Consider the following 16,279-nt stretch of genomic DNA (forward strand, 5'->3'; position numbering starts at 1 on the left):
GAGAAAACATTAAAACGTAAGTCTTCGCATTTGAAATATGAGGTTGCAGCACCTAAAAACAAATTGGTAGAAAGTAATACTTGAAAAATTCTTTTCAGTGAATATGTGTACACAGCTCAGCATGTGGATCGATACGCAACTGATATTCCCACTTACCAACATAAGAGCTACACAAGGCAGTTTGCCTGTCTTTCCAGAAATCTTTTTTATCAGAAATAAATCACACTTAATTTTTTTTTTCCATGCATGCACACAGAGAAAAATGCTTTAGATAACATTGCTGTAAGCGAGTGTGTGTTTATTAGTCTGTTTTCCATCCCCCACTTCTGTGGCTTGGTATTTAATTACAGGGTGGAGTGGTCCCCAGGCTACTTATGTTTCTTCCAGCCACGGCCAGAAAACTTCTGCAGGAACAGACATGCATGAGTGTGATCACGACAAGTCCCGGCTGGTTCCTGGTCAACAGCGCTAACCATGGCTCACCACTGACTGAGAGGACCACTGCTGCTTTCTTCTAGTAGCTCTTGGAAACATGAGCTACACGTTCAAATAAGAGAAACTGCTTGCTAAACTTCAGCAGACCTTAAAGGCTTTAACAGGACCTAGTCTGGCTATGTGCTCTTCATTTCTTTCTCAATTTTTTTTTGCTAATGACTATTGAACAAATCTTTATCAGTATGCTGGAAATAAATAACTGGTTTTTTTTCTTCAACAGACAGCACCTCAATATAGGTATGCTTGGTTTGACCAGATAGGATTTTCAAACTCATTGTCTGATATGAACTCTACATAATATTGCACAGTTTTAAATGATGCTTTCCATTAACAATCTTAAATTTCTGCAGAAAATGCTATTTTCAGCTGAAAGACATTACATAGCTTGCAAAACACTGCAACTCAAACATGACCGTTTCATTGGTAAGTATTACCACAAAATGCACCAAGTAATAAATACATTATTCCAATTAATTTTTAAAGAAATGAGAAAAGTTCTGTTGGGTCAATGAAACTGGGGAAACTATATAGACTAAGGTAACAAACGACACACACTATTAAACATTATTTTATATTAAAAAGGATATTGTTAATCAGAGTATTGATGTTGACAGGATTTGAGAAAAACAGGAAAGATGCTTTGGGGTTTTATCCATAGCTATTTTAACAAGGGACTTGCATTTTTTGGCCTAAGCAACAAGAATTCCACAGTTTGGAAAACACCATCTCTGTGCCAGAAATGCGTAGCGGGTGAAGGTGAAACCATGTGCGCACACTTTGATATTTGGAAAAAGCTGAATGGCAGATGAAGACTATGTTATCTGATCTTCAGTCAGAGTTTGAAAACGCTTGCTGGTCAAGCCCTAGGAAGAATTTATGTAACACACTAGTTTGTGAGCAGTCTGTCGCGGTGCTCCTACCAGCAAGCCTCCTCTTCTCTGTCGTGCTCTATTGAGAAAAGCGCGCCCAAAGTACGGAGCAGCAACGTCTCCTTTACGTGATACCCCAGCTCAACGAAAGCCTGGTAAATCCAGACCCTGGGGAGCGTGCTCCCGGTGCTACACACCACGCACCGCAGCGTACGGAACGGCGGCACGGGGAGGAACGCGTTTTCGCGCTGTGCTGGCAGCTCGCGGTGCGAGAGGCAAAGACGCAGGCTCTGTACGGAGCAACTCGAGGTCTGGGCTCCTCGCGGGTCCCGCGGCCCCCGGCCCCGCACTCCCCCGTTTCTGCCCCAACGAGCTCCCAGCCCTCGCGGGGCCGCCACGCGCTGCCCACGTGCCGGCTGTCGCGCCCGGCCCGAGGGAGCTCCGCGGCCCCGGCCCCGGCCCCGGCCGCTCGGCTGCCGCCGGGTCAGCGGCGCCCTCTCGTCCGCACCGGCGCCGGGGCCGGGCGCCTTGCCCCCGCCGCGGTCGCAAACCGTCTCCGGGCCTGCGAAGCCGCTTCCCCCCGAGCTCCCGACGCCGCCGGCGGGACGCTCAGCCGGGGCCGGTCGGCCGCCCCGCCGCGCCCCGCCCGCACGGAGCCCCCCCCCCGCCTCCCCCTCCGCAGCGGGACCCGGCCCGGCCCCGGCGCCCCCCCGCCCTCCCGCTCCGCCCCGGGGCGGCGGCGGCGGCGGCTCGGCGCCGCGGGCACTCACTTGAGAAAGTACCGCTGTCCCGTGTGCGTGAGAGCCATCTCCCAGCCGGGCGGCAGCGGCAGCTCGTCCGTCACGTCGTAGGAGCGCTGGCGGAGGTGCCCGTGCTGCGGCGCGGCGGCCGAGCCCACGAGAGAGGCGGGCGAGGAGTGGGAGCGGACGTGCTGCGCGGCGGCGGGCCGCGGCGGAGGGCCGCCCGAGTCCGTGCTCGACTGCCGCGAGTGCGAGCCCGAGTCGGGCTCCTTGAAGAAGGACTCGGGCAGGATCTTCTTCCTCCAGGAGCTGGGCTTGGGGTTCATGACGGCGTTGAACAGCGCCTCGAGCTCCGTGTCCAGGTCCTGCGTGACGTGGATCACCTGCTGCCCCGGCGGCGGGGCCGCGGGAGCGGGGTTCATTTTCCGCCCGTCCGCCCCGACGGCGAGCGCGGACGCCTCGGCGCGCGGGCGGTCGCCGGGGCCGGCCCCGCCGCAGGCCGCCGCCGAGGACGCGACGTGCCCTTCGGAGCCGGCCGAGCTGCTCCCCAGCAGCTGCGCCGCGGACAATGCCTCCGCGTCCCGGACGGCGGCGGAGTCCCGGGCGGCCGACGGAGGGGCGGGCGGGTCAGCCCCCGGGCGGCGCGCCGCCCTCCCCCGCGCCGGGCCGGGCCGGGCCACGCCGGGCTGCGGCGGGGCGAGGGCCGCGCCGGCCCCCTCCGCCCGCCCCCCGGCGGCCCGGCCCTCGTCCCGCCCCGCCCCGCCCGCGGTTATGCAACGGCCGCGGAAACTTCGGGTCCGCGGGGTGGCCGCGGGCGGCTTCCCGGCGTGGCGGCGCAAGGCCCGAGGGGCATTCCACGCGGCCGGGCTCTGTCAGCGCCACCGCTCCCGCTCCGCTCCGCTGCGGCCGCCGCCTCCCCCGTCCCGCCGAAGTTCGCGGAGGCCCTCAGGAAGGCGGCGCCAGGCGGGGCCCCGCTGGGCCGCAACCCCGCGGCTCCGGTGCCCGCCGGCCTGGCCCCGACCCACGGCCGCCGCGGAGGGCCCGCGGGAGCGCCTGCCCCAGGCCCCGGCCCCGGCCCCCGCAGCCTGCCGTCGTGCCACAGGGCGAAAAGCGTCGCCTTCGTGCTCAGGGATCCGTCGGGCGTGTTGTCACCTTAAGGCCACCGAGAGAACTTCTGTCAACCTCGTTAGCTTTGTTTTTAACCCATCGTTCAGGACACTCACGGGCAGTATTATGTGAGCAAGACGATGCTTAATTAACTTTGCTCATAATAGCAAGCATAATAAGCAAATCGTAGCATAATTGAGTGATCACCTGCCAATGGGGGCACGTAACAGGGGAGGGGGAAAAGGGAGCAAACGTTCGTGGTGACATGTACTACAACTACTTTGTAAATGAGACAAGGTTTAACCCTTTGCTGACAGATATGAATCTAGCAGAGTTGTCTCATGAATCTTTCCAACTCTCTATCCATTGGTGATATTGCAAATGCAGCTGTGATTCTGTTTGGGTCTGTTCTGACTACCTGCTCACTGTCCAGTAAGTCCAAGCTAGAAGCCAAAGCTGTGATCAGTAATTCAGTAGCTGCATCTGTAAGGAATAATGTCACACACTTTACAACTTCAGTGCAGATTTTTACAATAGGAAGCACACAGTGTCTTTATGACTGCACATATAGAGATATCGCACATTGGATGTACTTACATAGAACTTTTTTCAATAATGCATGTCTTCATTCATTTTGTTTTAGTAGTTTGGACAGAAACCAGGCTGTGCTGGTTAGTAAGAACTATGAACACATCCTCCTCAGTAATCAGAATCTATATTAGAAAAGTTTCAGGTAGGTCCTTTTTTATCTTTTTCTCCTTTTTCTCCCTCTCTCTCTGTCTTTTTTTTTTCTTTTTTTCTTTTTTTTTTTTTTCCTGAACTGATCTTGTGTTTGTTTCTATACTTAAGAAGTATCAACTGTTCTGAAATTCACTTGGCTTCTCCAGCTTAGAACCTGTACACAGCTCTTGAATGTTCTTTGTCCCTTGATCAGTGTTACACTGAATATTGGAAATGTAGATTTTGAGATTCAGAGTGTAAGCCTGTACATAAACTCGGGATTAGGATCAGCTCTAAGGAACGTATCTTGCTTGTGTGTTTCATCATTTCCTTGCTTCAACAAATATTCTGTCACTTATTTATTTTTTCTTACACTTCCTGTTCATGTTTCCATTGACTGGGCAGATCTCCTCCTTGTATTTTTTGCCACATCTGCTATATTTCTGGTCAGGAAATCCAGTACTCCTGAGACTTGTTTATGCTTCCCTTCCCTGAGAATTTTCCATGCTATCTTGTGTACCATTCTTCTAGTGTTTCCTTACTGGGCCACTTGCTAGCATTTTACTTGCTTGGACAGCTGTGCTAATTACAACACCTGCTCCAGGATTATGCAGATATTCCATATGATATTTTTTTCTGCAATTTCCTTGTTTAAAACCCTTGGATATTAGATGATTGCCTATGTGCATATGCGGTCTATTGTACAGATAATGATCTGAGCATGAGTGCTTTTTCATACAGCTTTTACAAGGGCTTTTATGCTTCCTCCAGGCCTCTGTATCCTTGAGTAAAGACACACCCATCTGCCTATTACATTCCTTTCCAAATGACATGTCTGTTCAAGGCAGTGCTCTGACAATCTCGTTCATGGTGAGATCTCATCTACATTAACTAGACCACTTCAATGAGACAGGATTGCATCTCAACAGTAAATATATGCCCATCTGTTTTAAATGTAAGAGGTATTTATTACAGCTAGAAAATTCTTCAGACAGATACTAGTATTTCAGTCGCACTTTTTACTGAACAGAATGATTAGCTGCTATTGTACCACTTGGTATAGGCCAAAGTACCTTCATTCACTAGTCTGAAAGTGATTAAAAATATAAGAACAAATTCTCATGGTGTTGTTTTTATTACTTTTTAAAAGAAGAATAACTTCCTTCTTTTGGCACAAAGATAGGATATGACCACCAGCACTTAAAGGAAATGATTCAATATGCTCAGGTCCCTGGAAGGCAATGGCATTTCAGTGGGTATGGAATTAAGTGACAAAGGAACCAAACCAAAAATACGATGTAGAAAGCCTCTTTATCATTACTTCTTTCTTCTAACTATAGAATCATACATCATAAAAATATAACAGCATACCATTATTTTATCTCAATTTCATGTGCTATCCAAATCTTTTTGAATTGTACAGTCATTTTCTTGTTTAACTAAAGGATTTATAAACGTACAGTCCTGCAAAAGTACCCTATCTGTAGCGTTTCTTCTAGCAGCAAATTCAGTCTATACTTCAGTGGAAAGCCAAGCAAACAGATCAGAAGAAGTAAGTGCACTTTCAAATGTACCATTAGGTAATGAGCATCTAATGACTTAAAGAAAATGACAATGTTGACATTTTTAATCTGAAGCCATCGCTGCTTTGTACCAAAGCCCAACATACATTAATTTTATTTTTTCTGAGAAAGACAGCATAGGTGAAGATCCATGTATGATATCTGTTAGAAAACTTTCAGGATTTCCTTGAAAAATCTGATGGTTCCTGGGTAACTAAGTAACAATTGAACACTGCAGACCAGGAAAAGTGTGTGGACTTCCTGCTGCACACACTTCTGTTTGGGTATGTGCTGTACAAAGAGACATTAAGTGGTGATTAACTACATCTACTTGCTTTCATATACTTTATCAACGAACAGTCATACATAAAAAGAAAGCTTATATTCCTCCAAAGTAAATAAGGGAGAACAAAAAATAAAGTGAAACTAAATACATTACACAAAGTTTCACTACACAAAGGTATACATGCACTTAATAGGCATATATTTAAACTTAAAACATCATGTAGTTTGTCATGTAAATCAGTATTTTTTATTTGCATTCATGGCAATTGTTTATGGTTTATTAGACATTTTTATATATTATGCTATTGCTGTTCTGCATTATGCTACTATAGTTCTACATTTACCTAATTTTCAAGGGACTTCTTGCTGCAAAGGTATACTTAAGTAAATGCATTGTGTTTTTTAACAAAGGCGTTGGTGCTTAAGATTCTGTTTTTATCTGTGTGTTCAAAACTATTTGTTTATCAGCTAGCTAACAGCTTTTAGACTTTGGTTGGTACCTCTGTACCTCCGTAGTATGTAATGCATAGCCTATGTAGCTAACTCTGAAGTGGTTTATTTAATACACAAACCTGGTATATATTACCAAGTTTCACCAGAACAGCTATGTCAGCGTATCTCCCCAGCCAGTATCACCAAGCCAGCAAATCCTATACCATAGACAGTCTGCTAGAAAGAAAAAAAAAAAAGCTCAGTTCACGTTGTTTTGTAAGTTAATGTAATTTTACTGGCGAGAAAGCTATGTGAATATCTATAGTAGATGACTGCTCAGATATTCATTTCAGAAACAGCTATGCTAACCAAAAAATTACACCAATATTTGTATCTCAGAGGTTATTCTCCTTACAGCAAAGTTGGTGGAATGAGACATACAAACACTGCTCATCCACATCCGTATGAGTCAGTCAAACACTTGAACAGTTTGGAACAGTGATCTGGAAAAACCTGTAGTGTCTAGTTTGCAAACAGCTGAAGCCATGTCAGATGTCACCACACTAGAGCTGCTTGTTTCAGCTTCCGTACTGAGGTTATCATGCCTCCTCCCAAGAAGATAGTGGAAGAAAATACACAGGCATACCATAATTGGTTTGTTTCAGGTAGCTTAAACTACTGATGAAAAGAGCTTTGCTAATACAGCTGACTTCATACTTAAATGAATTAGGAGACAAATTCACATTTGTGTAAATGGTGGTAATTTTGTAAGGATAGTAAAACAGCTAGCTTTTAGAAATTTAAGTTATTCAAGACAGATATGGAAGATGGTTTTTGTCCAAGTTCTATGGGATAAATAAATCCTAAAATATTCATGTAAAATAAACTGACACCTGATCTACTCTGGGTGTTTCAGAGTAAGTGTCCAGAATTGCGGAAAGAAAGGAATTGTTTAACACAGTTAACAACCAGTATGATCTTACTGGTCAGCATTCTGGAACTGTTATGCCCATCTGGCTCCCTATGTGAACATTGATGATGATACCAGAATAATTAGCTAGTTAATGAGACTAAAATGCACAGGAGTAGTTATAGAGGAAGAAAAACTCCAGCCTGCAAACTTCAGCAAGAGAGTAGCATAGAGCAGTGTTGAGAATCATAACTGCAGGAAAAGTATTATTTTCTAGCATAACTAATTTAACTTGCAGAAAGATTCAGTAATTTTATTTTATTTTTATTTATTTTTTTTGTAATAAAAACGGCATGTACATGGAGAGGATTGTCTGATGTAGATTTTGTTAGGAAACAAAGCTAATTGTTTAATCACAATCAGATTTGATATTTTAGGGGAGTCTTCCAGTTTGACTTTCCTGTGTCCAATAAAGAACACCTGTGATTTGCTGTAGCTCTCCTGGGCAATTTGAAACAGCCTAAATATTCTGACACCCTATTACTGCTTACAACAGGTTTTGTGTAAGCAGCAGCTGAGGGCTTTCTCTAAAATTTTCTTGAAACACATAGCCATGGCTTCTGCTACAACCAGACCTAATGGAACAGAAGTTTTTTGGGTTATCTTATGGTAGACCTATGAACACAGGATGGTTGAAAGGTCAAGTAGAGCAGTTCCTCAACTTCTGCAGTTCTGGTATTTTAAGTATGTTAGCAATATGAGGAATACTACTTTGAGTGTTCACACACAAACACACTTTGGAGTAAGATAGATTCCATAAAGTGAAATTCTGTTTTATCCTGTTTACTTAAGTTTTCATTTACCAAAAACCAAACGAAAAACAAAACTAAAATAAATATAAACAAAACAAAGGAAAATTTTTGACAAAGCAATAAATAGGCAAAGGAAAAGAGTAAGATCAGTGGAAGGTTCTTACATATTTAATGATAAAAAAATGTATTTACCGTGTTTTGTAGGATATTTGGTTACTACAGTTAATATCTTAGCTTGAATATTATTAATTACATGTTGGGAGAACCAGGATGCAAACATTTAAAGGGGTGGTCCTCCTACAAACTTCCAGTAATTTGATAAATAGATTGCAGGATTGCCTGTCCTTATGTATCTAGCATAAGTTGTGCAGGTCATAGTGCTGATGATCTGGGTAATTCCTAAAATGCATTCTAAAATTCTATTAACACAGTACAAACTGAACTTTTATGCATGTAAAAGCAGTCTGCTCATTACTCAAGCTTCAGTACAACTACTGGTAATGTTGAAAAACTACCATATTACAAATAAATCAAACCACAGAACCCTACACCAAAAAATAGTGTCTTCTGTTGATACAAATAATCTGACGGGTGAAATTTCAGATTTCAAGACATAAGTGCAGTCCTCAAATTGACACAATTTACATTTATCTTGAAAATAGAACAAGCAACAGTATTAACAAAAATTGTGCTGTAATATGACAGACCCTTATCCCAAAGCCAAACACAGAGTGACAGGAGACTTCCTTCCGTTTATTTAGATAAGTAAAAAACAACAGTTTTAGTCATGGAGTTTTGCCAGGTCATTCCTAATCTTGGACTTCCCTTCCTATACACTATCCATTGTTAATATTACAAAGTCACAGTATAGGAAATGGGCACTCTTATACAAACTGGAACAAAATCACCATTCATACCTTTTAGTCTGTACGTGGACACATTTCATCAACAGTAATATACTTGAAACAGGTCTAGTACATTTCAATATTAAATTCAAAAGATCATTTTAAGACAAAATCTTAGAGCTTGAAAGGTTTTCTGTTAAATGAGAACCCTAGGCCTGATCCAAAAATCAGGTACTGATTCATGTGTGTTAATGTAAACCAACTCCATACCTGTTTAAACAAAAAGTTTCCCTCATACAACTCAAAATACAACTACTGAATTGGAAAGACAGAGGAAAGGTGAAAGAGTATTCAGTCTAGTACTCTAAAAGCTTGCAAGAAAGTGTGACAGAGACAAGAAGTACAAGAAAATAAATCTTGTAGGAGAGTCGAAATGTGCTTCACAGATTGGGGAATTGATTGAAACTTGGATCAGAAACTTAGTATATTTTAAAAAATGGACAGTGATCATACATAGTTCATTAAAAAAAGATTAAAGAAAAAAAGAGGAAGAACAGCATCGTTTCTTGAGTTTAATCAATGCTTAAAAGAATACAAATATATTACAATGCTGAACAATGTCATCCTGAGTTTAAAGAATTGGGTTATATTATGTTCTTGGCTAAATGTTTTAACAAATTCTTTATTAGCAGGTTCAAGAAAAAAGACAACAAACATACAAACATTAAAACAAACATACAAACAACAACAACAACAACAAAAAACACAACTAAACAGTATTTTTTACAGCCATTTTAAATACTGAAAGTTTTATTGTTTTCAGTTTAAAATTGATTGTGAATTTGGAAAACACCAGGTGAAGTACACTCCAAGCTGAGTCCTGAGACTATGAACAAATCTTAATGGGAAACAGGCCTTGAAATTGATTTTGTAGTGAAACTTCTCCTTAGTTGATTAAACAAACAAACAACTTTCTGCCCTCTGCTGTTTAGACCAGTAAAAAAATAAACTGAGGTATGAATGAGAAGCATAGAGCAAAGGGCTGAGCCTAACTCTGCTTTTCAGAAAGTTATTTATCTTACTCTTAAAATACTTGGACTTTTAGTTGTTCATGCATGTGAAAGTCAGCACCAGCACGAAGTTTACCTGAATTTAATGTCCTATCAGAAAAGTGCCAGGACCCATTCACAAGTTGCTTACTTCATAAAACCGTAAGTTACTTGATGTACGCAATTCTTTGAGACAAAGTTATTATTTAAATTAAAAACAAAACAAACAAACAAAAAAACATTAACAAGTTCTGTAATAAGGATAACAGGTAATATCTTCCAAACTTAATAGGTTTCTAAAGATGAAATAGTAATACATTCAACTTCCTCACAGAATATTCAGAATTTAATTGATGCTTGTGAGTTGTTTTAAGGTTAAAATGCAACACCATCTACAAAACAAATCACAGAATCACGGAACTGTAGGGGTTGGAAGGGACCTCGAAAGATCATCGGGTCCAACCCCCCTGCTAAAGCAGGTTCCTCAGAGCAGGCTGCCCAGGTAGGCGTCCAGACAGGCCTTGAATATCTCCAGAGAACAAGACTCCACAACCTCCCTGGGCAGCCTGTTCCAATGCTCCGTCACCCTCACCGTGAAGAAGTTCTTTTGCATGTCAGTGCAGAACTTCCTGTGCTCTAACTTGCAGCCATTGCCCCTTGTCCTATCACAACACACCACTGAGAAGAGGTTGGCTACATCCTTCTGTCCCCTACCCCTCACATATTTATATACACTGAGGAGATCCCCTCTCAGTCTTCTCTTCTCCAGGCTGAACAGACCCAGGTCTCTCAGCCTTTCCTCATAGGGAAGATGCTCCAGGCCCCGTACCAGGGCAGAGTAGAGGGGGAGGATCACCTCCCTTGACCTGCTGGCCACACTCCTTTTAATGCACGCCAGGATCCCATTGGCCTTCTTGGCCACCAGGGCACACTGCTGGCTTATGGTCACCCTGTCATCCCCCAGGACCCCCAGGTCCTTCTCCTCAGAGCTCCTCTGCAGCAGGCCGTCCCCCAGCCTGTACTGATACTTTGGGTTGTTCCTTCCCAGGCGCAGGACTCTACACTTGCTCTTATTAAATCTCATTTGGTTTCTTCCTGCCCATCTCTCCATCTGGTCCATGTCTTGCTGAACGGCAGCACAGCCTTCTGGCGTGTCAGCCACTCCTCCCAGCTTTTACCAGAGTGTGAGTTTCTCCAGTGTTCACCTTGCTTCGAACCTTTATCTTGCCCATCCTCAATTCAGCTCATTTTTGTTAAACAGGGTTGCAATATGTACCTGTATGCTATTGTAATAAGCTTCAAGAAAGGGAATTTGCAGGCTTTCTAATGACATACTGTAATTCACAAAATCCACTTGGAACCATCCATTTTGCACGTTATCAGCAATTCCTCTGGTTGCCTTCTAGCACACACTTCGGGACACACATACACAGAAATTATCACTATCTGCCATGACATCAACTATCTCTGACAGCTAGTTGTCAGTAGTTAAAAAAAAAAAAAAAGCTTAAGAAACAGAAAGACAAATGTGTTCAGGTTCATAGGATAATAGTGAGGTAAGACATAAAAAGCTTCTAAGACTTGTATCCAAGCTTTTATCTTTGCTGCCATGAGTTCCAGACTATGGCTATAGTAAGAAGAGATGGGTAAAAGGAAAACACATATAGTCCATTCTTGTATTTTACCTGAAAATATAGGTGAATTACATCAAAACAAACAAACGAAATATAATGATTTGGAAATCTCAAGTAAGGAACTTTTTATCATATTTATTTACCACAGACTGTATGTGAAGAAAAAAATCAACATATACAGATAGCACATGAAATGCATTTCTGATTGATGTATGGGAAAGGAGATTGTTCATACTGTAGACATGCTATGTAAAGCCACTAAGAGTAAGCAATGTTGCATTCTAGAAAACTGACTTTGTTAAGTGATAGTAACTGTTATTGATTACATCACTTTTGCCATTCAGGCTTCATTTGAAGCAGTGTTTCTTGAAGACAGCATTTCTAAATAAAGAGAAAATAATGCATTTGGGAATGCATTATGAATGCGGGAACCCAATTACACAGAAATTTAAGGTGTCACTATGGAGGCCAATAAATACATAGTTTCTGCCAGAATCTGTATGTTAAGGTTCTCCTGCCTATTTATGCTCTCCAATATAACTTATGGGATTTCTGATACTTAGTGACAGTAGAACATTAATTAGTAATACTATTTGACCTTAGTCACAAAAGCTACAAAATACTGCATTTGAATACAAACGAAAAGTAGTTTTTAACATAACCTTTTGAGATCTTTCCAAGAAATAGAAATGCTTCATTTACTAGCTAGTCTTCCTTTATAAGCGCGCTATCCAAGTAGAGGAAAAAACTGTTGTATCACAACAGGAAGATGTGATTTAACAGAAGTTAAACCTTTTCTTAATTGGCGTAATAACCAACAATTTTACTTTTGCAACTTTTCAGATCACCTTTACGTATAGAAATAATCAGTATGCTAACTTATGCTCGGGCCACTGAGTTTTCTAGAGTAACTGCTACCTTTAGAAAGCATAAGCTTACCTAGTAGAGCTTACAGCTAGCTTTGCTTAAATGGAAGTATTAGCTTGCTTATGCTTTTTTTTTTTTTTGATATAATATTTTTTTTTAATATACATGAGTTTTCCTGAAGCGCGGGTCTTACCAGAAAGCCAGGAACTAAGTTTTCATGACATACACCACTGCTTCATGAAGATGTTTCCAAGACAATTAATAGGTGTTGGGCAGAAGAGAATGGTAGAAGTGGTTTAACAGCCAGCCTGAGTTGACTGAACCCTTTGGAGGACAAGGGCGGCAGTCCCACAGATTTGTTCTACACATACATGGGTCTAAATGGAAGAAGCATTCCTGTAAAGTATCATTCCCACCAGCATAGGTATTTTTATTTCAATGCAGTAGGAAAAAAAAAGAAAGAAAAAACATGCTTAGTAAATGTAAAAATAAATGCCCAGTCCCATATAATATTGAGACAGCTCTACTTAATATATAAAAGCTTTTAAAGTAGAGCTATACTAATTTAGAGATAAAGAAATTATTTGTATAACATTCGTATAACATGCTGAATTTCTACATGAAATTTCTATATGAAATTTCATGAATTTCTACATGTAAGTAAAGCAAAAGCAATTACCTATCATATCAGGCAGGTGCGTAAAGTTAGCACCAGAGGATATTCAGCCTATAATTACTGGCTCAAGATCCTGGCCCAGGAAAGCATTTCATCTGATCCAGATGTTTATTTTTATTGAAATGTTTTTGTGAACACTGACTGCCTAGTAAGACTAGAGTCATGAATTAATACTATTTCATGTTTCGTGCTATTCTCCTACAATGGTTTGTCTTCATTTCCCCCAAAGCTTGTTCCAATTGCTGGATTAGGTGGACGAGGGTAGAAGGGTCAGTTTGTAACACTTGTGCAGTTTGGTCTTCATTCTGATTAAGGTGTAGCTTCATTGTCACAGCAGGCTTAATTTGTTGTCTCAAACTTCTGCTTGCAAGCTGCATATAGCATAGATGAAATGGGAGTAGGGATACAAATAACAACAACAAAAAAGAAGACAGTTATCAACTTTCATATCAACAATTCACAGCAGGTTTACAGGACCTGCTTGTAGGCCTGTGTAAAAATCTTGTATATTCATCCACATTAAAGATATACATTATCTATTATTTAATTATTCCGTTTTATCTTTAAGCAATACCGATCCACTTTAAGACCAATTATATTTTAGTATATGCTAACGTTCTTAAAGCTGTTTTAAATATATGAAAATACTGCTGCCTCTACTACTTTCAAACTACATAAATTCGTATCTTTATAGTTGCTTGTGTTGTTAAAAAATACAAAGTAAAATATACTGATTACCAATAAAATAATAGAAGTTACCTGCACATCTAGTCTCCATTCAAGACTATGATAGCTGGGAAGCTTTGGTGCCAGCTCACTAAGAATGCTTCTGATCTCTTTTCTATTATCAAGGTAAAGCTGAAGCAGTAATTTGTTCAATTCTTCTGAGAATCCCAGAACACGAATGGAATCTTGGAAATCTCTCTCAGAAATCTGGAAATTAACAATTCAGGCCTTACTACAGAACTATGTAATAATCGTTATTTCTTTCTCAATAAATAAAACTGTAAGTAAATGCTATAAATATGGTACAGCGCAGTTACTTTCCTGCAGGAGTGTGTCAGGTCAAGTCTATAGCTAGGAAAATACAGATCATTCACATAAATCGCCCATTTATAAATTTGAAAACAGAATGCAATAGAAGGGTCTGAACTTTGCCATAACAAAGCACATTTCTACATAATCAAATTATCAACAGTATGTTAATGTTATGTCGATACTCAAGTTATCAATACTCTGAAATGATTTGCATATCTATACGTGTAAGAAAGCACCAGGCACGACTTCAAGGCTTTGCATTGTATTAATTCAGGATAGTCCTCAGAAACTGATTCTGTGCAGTCAATGTCTGTGCTGATGAACTCAGTTCATCACTGTGGAAGCAGCTATTTAGTCAATACAGAAAGTCATATGTTACAATACAAAAGTATTCTGTGATCAACTATATTCTACCATAACACCACTGCGATTTATCTGTCAGTCAAGTTGCCTTACTTCAAGGCAAAATTCTGCAGTATTTCATTCTCCTCCATACCTACTCTTCAGAGCAATGTCTGCTTGAGTTTAATTTGCAATTGTCTCTGCATCCCTGTTCCATGTACTCTTATTGATATAATGATACTCTACCGTATCAATAATAAGAAGGCATCCCAATGGAGTTATTACCCAGCTGTCATTCTTTTAATATCTGCTTACATCCACCTGAACTGCTGATGTTAGGAGCTCTCAAGCCTAATTTATCAGACAACAAAAGGAATACTTACTAGGGGGTTAGCATAGCACACACAAAAAACATCTTCACTAAAGTTGTGTTATGTAGACAGACCTTAATTGGGAAGTGTAAACTTCTCTAATACAGATTAAATTGCTGAATGTTCTTGCTATAAACAGTCAAAATGCTAAGTTTTAGCGTCAAAGACACTGAATACAAATTCTGAAGTCATTCACAAAGATGTATCATCTTAGTAAGAGATAGAAGAAACACCACTTCCATTAAAAAAAATAAATAAATATCTGTATCAGAATTTTGTACTGGATTTTCCCCATTCATCAGTATTTTTGAAACAAGAATTGTTTAGTAGACACCACGTGAGTGTATTCCTGAATCTACCACACAACAGTATCCTTACCATAAGCTTGGAGCTTTCAGTAAGAAGATACATTAGTCCTTCTACCCCATGCTGTATGGTGTCAACACCAGTGTTAAGTTTTCCTGTAAAGAAAGCATAAACACCTTTTAATTCCTTACTAAGCCACCACAGTGACAACACACAGAACTGCAAATTTATCCAAAGCTAACCGGCAAAATATTTATAGGAAGAAATAAAAGCGGACAGTTGAGCGCCCTTCAAGCAGTAACACAAGGGACCAAAAGTCACGTCAGGCACTCCCCGACAGAAAAGTAAATACAGAATCTTACGGGATGACCCGCAGCACGCGCACGCCGCAGCTCGCCAAGCCACACATTGACGCGGATAGCGGCAGCTGCCGCGCTGCCCCTCAGGAGAGCAGGGCGCTGCATTGCCCCCGGCCAGGGCACCAGGCACTCGCTCCCGGCCTTTTCAGCGCCCGGCCGCGGACGCCGCCCCCGTTTCGTTCCTTCTTCGCTCGCCCGCCAGCGCCAGCCCCGCCGCTGCCCGCGCACTCGCGACCCGGGGCCGGGGCCGGGGCCGCTCCGGCAGAGCCGCCCCGAGCCTCGCCGCAGCCCCCGGCTCCCCAGACCGGGGCCCGCCCCCCGGCGCCCCCCGGCTCTTACTGGCCGCCGTCTCGCAGGCCCTGGGCGCCGCGCCCCGCCGCAGCAGCTCCACCGCCAGGCGCCCCAGCTCGCCGACGGCTGAAACGAGAGGACACGGCTGCGGCGCGGGCCCGGGGCAGCCGCGCCCGACCCGCCCCCGCCCCCCGCCCTCCGCCCCCCCCGGAGAGACGGGGGCGCCGCCGGACCTGCGGCGCCCAGGGGGGGCAGGCAGCCCAGGTGCCCCCTCTGCTCCTCCGACAGCACCAGCAGCATCGCCGCGCCCGCCCGGGAAGGGGAGGGGCCGCCCGCGGCCGGGGCCGGAAGGAGCCGCGCCCGCAGCCGCGGGGGAGGCCGCGGGGAGGCGGGGGGCTGGCGGCCCGCGGGACGCGCTCCTCCGGCCCGACGCCGCGACCGGGGGACCGGCGGCCGGGGGGCGTCGCGGGCCGGGCGCCGCAGGGCCTCCCGCGGCAGCGGGGCGGCGGTTGGCTCGCGGAGGAGCGCCGAAAGCCCGCGGCTCCCGCACGGCGCCCCGCTGCCCGGTA

At 43.5% G+C, this 16,279-nt stretch overlaps 2 protein-coding genes and 1 long non-coding RNA gene across 4 annotated transcripts in view; 1 reads left to right on the forward strand and 2 right to left on the reverse strand.

Annotated features, from left to right (window-relative positions):
* WWTR1 (WW domain containing transcription regulator 1) overlaps window positions 1-2,678 on the reverse strand; it is a 64,873-nt gene extending 62,195 nt beyond the window's left edge. Inside the window, exon 1 of the mRNA XM_027463969.3 lies at window positions 2,135-2,678. Within this exon, the coding sequence (XP_027319770.2) occupies window positions 2,135-2,526 (392 nt within the window). The 5' untranslated portion in view covers window positions 2,527-2,678. The remainder of the gene's footprint in view (window positions 1-2,134) is intronic.
* A 285-nt stretch (window positions 2,679-2,963) lies between these two features.
* LOC140003233 (uncharacterized) lies at window positions 2,964-5,047 on the forward strand. Its single transcript, XR_011811527.1, has 2 exons — window positions 2,964-3,944; window positions 4,703-5,047. It is a non-coding gene; the product is annotated as an uncharacterized lncRNA (long non-coding RNA).
* A 6,528-nt stretch (window positions 5,048-11,575) lies between these two features.
* COMMD2 (COMM domain containing 2) lies at window positions 11,576-16,249 on the reverse strand. Of its 2 annotated transcripts, XM_038183665.2 has the most exons (5): window positions 15,944-16,249; window positions 15,759-15,836; window positions 15,133-15,215; window positions 13,763-13,936; window positions 11,576-13,374 (listed from the first exon to the last, which is right to left on the reverse strand). In XM_038183665.2, the coding sequence occupies exons 1-5, from the start codon at window positions 16,008-16,010 to the stop codon at window positions 13,177-13,179; spliced, it is 600 nt and encodes a 199-aa protein (XP_038039593.2). In that variant the 5' UTR covers window positions 16,011-16,249; the 3' UTR covers window positions 11,576-13,176. The 2 variants fall into 2 exon arrangements, with proteins under 2 accessions (XP_038039593.2, XP_027320536.3); XM_027464735.3 differs by lacking the exon at window positions 15,759-15,836.
* Between the last annotated feature and the right edge of the window lie 30 nt (window positions 16,250-16,279).

The sequence above is a fragment of the Anas platyrhynchos genome, chromosome 9, assembly GCF_047663525.1.
Source record: "Anas platyrhynchos isolate ZD024472 breed Pekin duck chromosome 9, IASCAAS_PekinDuck_T2T, whole genome shotgun sequence".
Taxonomy (NCBI): Eukaryota; Metazoa; Chordata; class Aves; order Anseriformes; family Anatidae; genus Anas; species Anas platyrhynchos.